General features: G+C 42.3%; 1 protein-coding gene across 1 annotated transcript in view; it reads right to left on the reverse strand.

The window, feature by feature from the left end:
• The window catches only part of CHRNA5 (cholinergic receptor, nicotinic, alpha 5 (neuronal)), a 39,704-nt gene extending 30,720 nt beyond the window's left edge, over positions 1 to 8,984 (reverse strand). Inside the window, exons 1-3 of the mRNA XM_006870938.1 lie at positions 8,955 to 8,984; positions 8,706 to 8,842; positions 8,415 to 8,611 (exon numbers count right to left, since the gene is read on the reverse strand). Of these exons, the coding sequence (XP_006871000.1) occupies positions 8,415 to 8,611; positions 8,706 to 8,842; positions 8,955 to 8,984 (364 nt within the window). The remainder of the gene's footprint in view (positions 1 to 8,414; positions 8,612 to 8,705; positions 8,843 to 8,954) is intronic.
• Positions 8,985 to 9,291: the final 307 nt, after the last annotated feature.

The following is a 9,291-nucleotide window of genomic DNA, read 5'->3' on the forward strand; positions in this document are numbered from 1 at the left end:
GAGAAGACCCCCAACTAGATGGACTGACAAAGTGGCAGCAACAATGGACTCAAACGTAACCATTGTGAGGCTGGCACAGGACTGGCAGTGTTTTGTTTTGTTTTGTTACGTATAAGGTCACTATGAGTCAGAACCAACTCGACAGCACCAAACCTAAAGTTTATAACCAAGGCATTCCTGAAGTATTAATTCCCCTTCCTAAATCTCCTGGTATCTTTTGTAAGGTTGACAAAAAGCACCTTGGAGTCCTTTTTTTAAAAGTCCTCTTTGCAGCAGTTCTAGAAGAGCTATTTTAAGCAATAGCAGGATAAAGCAGTGAGCATAATCAGCCATTTTAAATGGGAGGAAACAAGATTTTCAATGTGACCAAAAAAAAAAAAAAAAAGGTACTTTTACCAATCACTATTTTAAGTATTACAGATGAAATATGCACAGCTTTTGTTTTCCACTCCAGGCTTTTCATTATATTTTATATTGATTTTATCAGAGAATGATATGATAAAGTGTCCCTGCCAATGCTGTGGTACACCTAATTTAACATCTGCCTTTACTCTGAGACGACTCGCAGTAAGAAAATGACTTTAGGCAGCATTAAATTTAGGGCAAGTCAATAGTTCTCATGGAAAGGAGACAACATTCACACTTACAAAGAGAGAGAGTTTGAGCAGTATCAGGGCAAGTAAATGCACAGCTCACGCTCTTAATTTGGTATCATAAATCTTTCACAGGCAATAAATACGAGCGAACACGTTTGCATTATTATGAAATTAAATGCTTGCAGGTATACGTAGCTGCTTCCATTCTATACGTAGCCTGTATGTCCTTAAGACTCTTGCAAATCTCTTTAAAACTGTCCAATTATGAATGAATACTAAGGACTGGGGAAACGGGAAAAGTGACGACAGCTGCTTTGATAAGCTGGTGGGATAAGGACTTTTCTTTCCTTAGTTTCTACAGTTCTTAGGTCATTGGGTTATAATCCATTGTAAAGTTGATAGTTCTGTAATTACTTTCATCAGATTCCCTTGAGCTCATTCAATTCACATGGGTGAGAAATTGTCTACATTTTGCTATTCAAAGTAAGGCACTCTGACCAGCAACACCCCATCATCTGGGAACTTGTTAGAAATACAGAATATCAAACCCTACCTCCTACCTATTGAATCGCATCTGCAGTCTAACAAGATCTTCAGGGGATTCATGGGTACGCTAAAGTTTAAGCAGCCCTGGTCCATACAAACAGCAAAAGACAAACAAACAGGATCTCATAAAAATTTAAAACTTTATCAGAAAACTTAACAAAAGAAAGTGAAAAGGCTACAGACTAGGCGAATATCTTCAGAAACTATATAATGTTAAAGGATCTAATATCCAAAATAAATACAAAATTTTGACAACTAAACAACAAAAGGACCAATAACCCACTCATAAAATGGGTCACCTGAAGAGACACCTTGCCCCAGGGGACATTCGATGGCCACCAAACACATGAAAAGATGCTCAACATCATTATCAATCAGAGAGATGCAAATCAGACCACAATGAAGTGGCTGGCTTGCGGGGTTTCAGAGGGGCAGTTTGGTTTGATAGTGTGTGGGGGAGGAGGAGAGAGTCCCCACTGGATGGTTTTCATCTTGTCTAGATGGGTCTAGTAAAAGGAGATGGGGATAAGATTCGTGGGATTCAATAGTGAGTAATTGTAATCATGAGTACTTGCGACTGTCACAATTTTAAAGGTAAGAGTTTTGTAGCAAAAATGGGGGAGTAGTTAATCTTACAGTCCAGAAACAGAGGACCCTAGGACCATCATCGGGGAAGAAAAGCACAAGTGGAATGCGAGACCTTATCCAGGGAAGCAGCAACACCAGAGACAGAGGCAGGAATGGGGACATGGCGAGAGGGAGCAGCTGAGAACTCTAGATTCATGGGAAGAGAGGGACTGAGAAATGGCGGCCAGGAGGCGGACTTGCAGAATGTGCCCTTTGGTGGTTTAAATTATATACACCTGAGTGTTTTGGAAAAAAAGAAAAGAAAAAAAAAGAGAGAGCGCCAGTAAACAGAACTACTGCTAACTGACATGGAGGGGATTATAGTCATTGTAATGAAACAAGGTGCAGGATTTGTTGACTGTGGAGCTGATGATCTGTGGACTTTCACGCAATCCACACTAAAAACCTTAAGAAAAACAACAAACACACAGTTTGCTCTCACTGTTGTTGGTAAGTGCCATCAAGTCAGTCCCAATGCATAGTGACTCTGTATACGGTTTCTGAGGAGCAGCTAGTGAGTTAGAATCATCAACCTTGCAGTTAGCAGTCCAATGCTTATTCCACAGCACTGTTCCAGGACTCCCACTAGGATGGCTAAATTTAATAAATAAATAAGTGAAACAAAATAACAAATGTCAGTGAGGATGTGGGGAAATTGGAATTCTCATTTCTTGCGGTGGGAATGCACAATGGTACTGTCATTTTGAAAAGCAGTGTGGCCGTTCTTCAAAAATTTAAAACTAGAACTACCATATGACCGAGCAAACCCACTCCTCAGTACAGGACTTGAAAGCAGAGACTCAGAGAGACTGTACACCAATGTTCATGGCAGCGTTACTCACAAGAGCCAAAAGGTGAAAACAACCTAAATGCCCATCAACAAATCAATTACTGTTGTTGTGAAGTGTCATTGAGTCGGTTCTGATTCACAGCTAGCGACCCCGTATAAGGTTTCCAACAAACAGTTGGTAAGCTTGAAGCACCAACCTTGCGATTCAAACCAACCTTGCAGTCCAATGCACATCAAGACTCCAGGATTAATAGAGAAACAAAATGTAGTACAACAGAATACTAATCAGTCAGTTGTTGTTGTCGTTGTTAGGTGCCATTGAGTCGGTGCCAACTCATAGCGACCTTATGCACAACACAATGAAACACTGCCCAATCCTGGGCCAACCTCACTACTATTGCCACGCTTGAGTCCATTGATGTTGCAAGACCTGGGGGCTCTTGGGCCCAGAGTCAGTGACATAGCCACAGAGGACTAGAATGGAAAGTGAAGGGTCCAGCTGGTAAGGAGAGAGGGCATACGCACAAGAACATTCACACTTGCAGATAATACCCACTTGACCTGGCTTCAATGACTGGATGATCAGAGCTCAACTAGAAGAAGAGAGGGAAAAAGAGTAATCTGATACAATATGATGAACTTGACCTACACCTATGAATGCAGTAGCTCAAAAGATAGAACAAATCTTTAATTCCAATTCTTAGGGAAAAAGAATAATGCTATTCAAAGAAAACTGTACTGCAATTACTGCCCTAAAAACTCATAACGTAATTTAAAAAAAATTAAAAAAAGACTTGCTAGATCTAATTTGTAGATTACAGCTTAGAGGGGGGAAAAAAGCCCAAAACTCTATTCTGATAAATTACAGAAAAGCTTTTCATAGTTCAATCAAATACTCCTAGACTCACACAGTACATATGCTGATGAATAAAACTCTACCTTCCCAGGTACTCACCATATTGCTTACTAAAGCATATTTCACATTTGCAATCATATCAAAATCATTTTAAATTCAAATTTAATTGTGCAAAAAGTTTACCTAAGGACATGAGGTACCTAGATACTCTTTTGGATGTCATCATAACAAAAGCAGGGGAGTGGTGTGGCTCTGTAGGATAAACACTGGACGCAAACCACCTGGTCCATAGGTCATGCCCACCAGTCATTCTGCAGGAAAAAGATGAGGCTTTCTGCTCCAGAAAAGATATAAGCCTAGGAAACCCTACATAGGGTTACCATGAGTTGGAGCCAACTCAAGGACACTTAACAACAACAACAACAACAGTTGTTAACTTCTGACTATGTTAATGAAAATGACTACATCTACACAGGTGAAGAAAGCAAACTTTTACTGCTCTCATTTTCTACGAGAAAATCATTTTTATTTTCCTTTGAATGAAACAGAACTCAGTCACAAGACATAATAAAAAAAATACTAATAATGTTTCAGCCATTTAAAACGTTATACCACTAAGAAATGTAATCTATGACTATCTAATTTCCATAAATCACTATTACAGCCACAGTGAGGTTACAGTTAAAAGGGTTTTCATTATCTTAATAGGATGGTGGTTACGTGCTGTGGAGTCAGTTCTGACTCATAGTGACCCCATATAGAGTTTCCAAGGCTATAAATATTTTTCTTTCTTTCTTTCTTTTGTATGTTAATTATACTTTATTAAAGATACTAAAATGAATTCTTCTTGCTTTCTATTTTTTAATTCCTTATTTTTTGAAGTTTATTTACCACACAGATACTTGATCAATCTATTCCAATCATTTTCTTCAGTTGGAAGATGTTTGTTATCTTCCTTTTATTGAGGTAACTTCTTAGGAGGCTAATTCTTTTGGTCTATAAGCTCATGTTCTCCTGGGCTCAGGTACTCTGTGAGGTGGTGATTAAGGGATAGATTGAGGACTAGCCTCTAGTTTGTATCAGTGGGTTTAAGGGGAAAGGGGACTAGCCCAAGGATCCATAGAATTTGGTTTAATAGTACCTTTCCAGTTGGTATGAATCCTCTGGTCAAGAATTTACCTTTATTTGTAGAAAGAAGCAACATAGAAAGAAGGCAGTCTGTCTGGGTTGTAATCTCTAGCTCTATTTTCAATTACACTTTTTCCTCATTAGGACTTCAAGCTTTTGTAAAATGCTGGCCCGTGTGGCCAGACTGTGCTGCTGGTTTCTGATGTGAACTTGTTGGCAATGATCATCTCAAAATAATGCCTGGGTGAGGCAGCAAGAGAATTTGAAGGCTTTCTCCTAGCCTTTGCTCTCTGTGCCCCCATCACTGGCCCTTCATCCGGTCTGTACGTATGTATCTCCCTCCATTCTTCTTCCTTGCTCTCTGCTCCACGTACATACAACAGTTCCAAGGTTGTAAATCTTAATGGGACATCAAGGATCTAGCCTATCCCCTTGGTATACAGAGTTGATAGGAACAGGCAACTTAAACACTGGCTACCTAAAATGGGGGTAGGGGGCTATAAGGGCACAAAGTTACTGGCTTACAATTTTTCAGGAGCGAGTTTACTTTCAGAATGTGTGGGGGAAGGTAGAATCCCCACTGAATAGTTTTCATCTAGTCTAGACTGGTCTGGTGAAAAGAGATGGGGATAAGAATCTTATGATTCAATAGTGAGTAATTATTATCATGACTAATTGCGACTGTCACAACTGTAAAGGTAGAACTTTTGTAACAAAAAGGGGGGAGTCGTTAATCTCACAGTCCAGAAACAGAGGACCCTAGACCATCAAGGAAGTAGAGCATGAGAGGAATGTGGGACCCCATCCAGAGAAGCAGCAACACCAGAGATGGAGGCAGAGATGATGACATGGAGAGAGAGAGCAGCTGAGAATCTCCAGATCATGTAAAGAGAAAAGCTGTGTGCTGGTGGCCAGGAGGCATGCTTGCAGAATGTGTCCCCTGGTTGTTTTTATGATTATATATTCCTGAGTGTTTTTTTGTACATCAAAAAAGCAAAACAAAACAAAACAAAAAAATCAGAAGGAATAGAAGGAAATACTGTTGAATGATGATGCATGGAGGGGGACTGTAATCATTGCGATGATACTAAATACGACAGGATGAATGTAAAACTGATGTTCTCCCATGTAAACTATGACTCAATTCACAATAAAGGCTTAAAAAAAAAATCTTGACAGGAGAAGAAAGCCTCATCTTTCTTCCCCGGAACAGGTGGTAGTTTCAAACTGCTGAACTTGAGACTAGCAGCCCGACTATTAACCACTCCGCTACTATACTAGTTGATTTTCTACACTTTAATACAGACAAAACTGCCTTCTGAGCCACTTTCCACTGCTACATGACCTGCATTAATCAAAAAGGTGTGGCTACTGGCAGACTTGCTAAGGGCCATGGAGTTAGTTCAAACTCATAGTGACCCTATATAGGGTCAAGCCTGTAATTCTTTGCAAGAGCAGAAAGCCTCATCTTTCTCCCACGGAGTGGTTGGTTGACTAGAATCACTGACCTGTGGTTCTCAGTACCATGTTTACTCTATAGAGTCACCATGCTCCTTTGCAGGGAAACTAGACATTCTCTTTTTCTGGGAATTAGCTCACAGAAAACCACAAGGAAGAGTGATTATTAAGAATCTAGGATAAATATGAAAATTATAAATGACAATATAAAAGTATTTACAGTCGAAAGAAGCTCAAAAACTCCCACCACCCTCTCACTTTAAAAAGCAAAGATCAGTAAAGTCAAGAAATCTGTCAAAGAAAACAGCAAGTCAATGCTTAACCCCATTGCACTACCTTACAATTGTACTTCCTTACAATTAGCTAGGTCTTGGAAATACAAAGATAAACAGGGTAAGAGTCCAGCTCTTAAGTAGCTCACATGGACCAAGAGAAAAGAAAACAGAAATGATCTAAACATCATTTCTCTAAGTAGCGTGGGGACCGAAAGGAAGATCCAGGCAATTCTTTTGGTTTTAACACTGAATATATGAGCTCTGGTAGCGTAGTGGTTACGAATTGGGCTGTAAACCTCAAGGTCAGCAGTTCGAAACTACCAGCTGTTCCGCGGGAGAAAGATGAGGCATTCTGCTCCCGTAGAGATTTACAGCCTCAGAAACCCAGTACAGGGTCGCTATGAGTCAGAACCAACTCCACGCCAAATAACCACCACCAACTATAAGATAAACATTAGACTGTGAACCACAAGGTCAGCGGTTTGAGCTTACCAGCAAAACATGAGGTTTTCTGCTCCCCAAAAAGATCTAAAGCCTCAGAAACACTATGCAGTGTCATAACACATCACTTAACAACAATTATGCATTAATAAGAACAGTAAGTTACATTAATTGTAACAATTTAATGGTTACAATCATTAAATGTAGATTAAAAGTTGTAAAGATCTGCATTCAAAACTGTTCCAGTTTCACCAACATGGGAAGGACTGCTGTATTGTAGAGTGTAAGGCACTGTGCATTTTACATATGTTTAATCCTGAAAAAACATTCTGACAGGTATGCTACTATCCTCACTTTTCAAAAAAGGAAACCAGTTGAGAAAAGCCTGTCCAAGTCAGGATATGCCAGACTCATCATTTGAATCCAGGTTTGTCTGGCTCCAAAACCACATTCCTTGCTGTTAAAACTACCATTCCCTCTACACAGGGCTTTTCCTTTGTTTGACTAACCCTTCTTGGTCATTTTGCTTCAGTCTACATTAAGCAATACCTTTAGGGTAAAATCCTCTCTTGCAATAAATAATTCTAGTTTTCAAAGTTATTACTTCCTAGAAGCAGGAAATCAGGTTTAAAACGTTTTACGTTTTAAAGGGGGAAAAATTAAATATTCTTCTACTCACTATTTCCTCTTTTTAAGAACCAAACCCAAACCCACACACCTTGAATCAGTTCTGAACCATAGCCCTGCAGGACAACGTAGAACTGACCCACAGGGTTTCCAAAACTGTAAATCTTCATGGAAGCCAACTGCCTGCCGTATCTTTCCTCACAGCAGCTGGTGAGTTCAAACTCCACACAGTCCGTTAGCAGCCGAGTGCTTTAGATGCTGCACAACCAAGAGTCCATCTTTTAAAGGAACTCAATTCTTGGTTAAAAGATTCGTAAGCTTTTTTTATGTTTAGATCACAGCATGTTGTTGTTGTTAAGTGTTGTCAGTTTTTTCCGACTCAGCAACCCTGTAAAGGGTTTCAAAGGAGCAGCTGGTGGATTTGCTTTTCCTACAACGCCACAACATGATCACACCATAGGCGCTCCTATGGTGTGATTCCGCTGAGTATTTTTGTACAAGGTATTGAGAGAACTGACTAAAACTTTCTAAAAGTCGTGACATTTGAAGTACTAAACATTTCTTTTGTTTCTATTTCTGCCCCAAATATCCTGACATACGGTAGGCAGAAAAAAATCATCACTCTTAAGCAGCTAACGAACTTAGGACGCAACGACTAACCCAGAAGCCAGACAGCCGGATGCCTACTACTCTACAACAAACACATTTCATCTTTGGGCAAAACGAAAGATTTTGAAATGCTGGAGAGAGTACGCGGGAGAAGAAAGTCAAGTCTCCACCCCTCGTGTTAACCGCGCACCTTCCCCGCTGCAGTGTGGACAAAGTAACACAGCACGGAAGGAAAGCCCTGCTGGCTAACAGCATTCTTCGTTGAAAAAGTTGAATCGCTGTCTCCAGCAATGCCGGTCAGGGAACGTCTGTCTGCATTCAAATCCCCAGGAGGAAAACATTAGCCGCTGTCCCCAAAAAGGTGTTTTGGGTGCCAGTAGTTCCCTCGCGGCTCCTGGGCATGCACCCCCTGCTGCCCTGAACAAACGCCCGGACCTGCCTCTCCCACTGCACCGGCTCACCTCCTGGAGCGCCACCCACCGCGCCGGTCGGCCCCCAGCGCCCAGCACCCAGCAGAAAAAGGAGGAGGAGCGGACGGGGCCCGGGGCTGAGGATCACGGGCCTGAACCCCGGCGGCGGATCCACGGAAGACCCTTGCGCCGCCATTGCCCCGAACCCGCGGGCTGCCTCACCACCGTCGTGCTGGGAACGCGGGCTCCTGGGAAACAGAGCGAGGGGTGTGCGTCCGAACATATGTTGGGAAGACTCTAAGGAGCGGCCGATCAGCTCAGTTCCTCAGCTAGCGTTCCAACGCTGCAGCGAGCTCCACAGCCTCAGCCTCGAGGGTCAGAGCCGGTTCCTGACGCGTGCAGCCTCGCTCCGCCCGTCTGGCCTCATCCTCGTTCCCTGCCCGGCCCCGCCCCGGCCCCGCCCCCTGCCGGGGGCCTGCCTATATTTATAGTCCACGCGTGCAGCCTCGCTCCGCCAGTCTGGCCTCATCCCCGTTCCCTGCCCGGCCCCGCCCCCGCCCAGTTCCGTCCTGGCCCCGCCTCAGGTCTCACTTGGTTTCCTTTGAGCTCTACCTTTTCCATCCTGCCTCCGCCACCAGACTTTACACTTGGTACTAACTACAGACGGAAAAAAAGGAGTTATCTCAGCATCAGCAGTTCGAAATTACCAGCTGTTCGGCAGAAGAAAGATGAGGTTTTTCTGCTCCCGTAAAGATTTACAGCTTCGGAAACCCTGTAACACGGTCCCTTTGAGTCAGAACTGACTCCACGACACATAACAACTACAACAAACCACAAAGAAAAAGACCCAAGATGGAACGCCCTTTGTCAAATGCTTTGGGTACCTCTACTTAGGACCTATACCTAGTAAGTTGTGTGCCCACCATCC

This window comes from Chrysochloris asiatica, unplaced genomic scaffold, assembly GCF_000296735.1.
Source record: "Chrysochloris asiatica unplaced genomic scaffold, ChrAsi1.0 scaffold00156, whole genome shotgun sequence".
NCBI classification, from domain to species: domain Eukaryota; kingdom Metazoa; phylum Chordata; class Mammalia; order Afrosoricida; family Chrysochloridae; genus Chrysochloris; species Chrysochloris asiatica.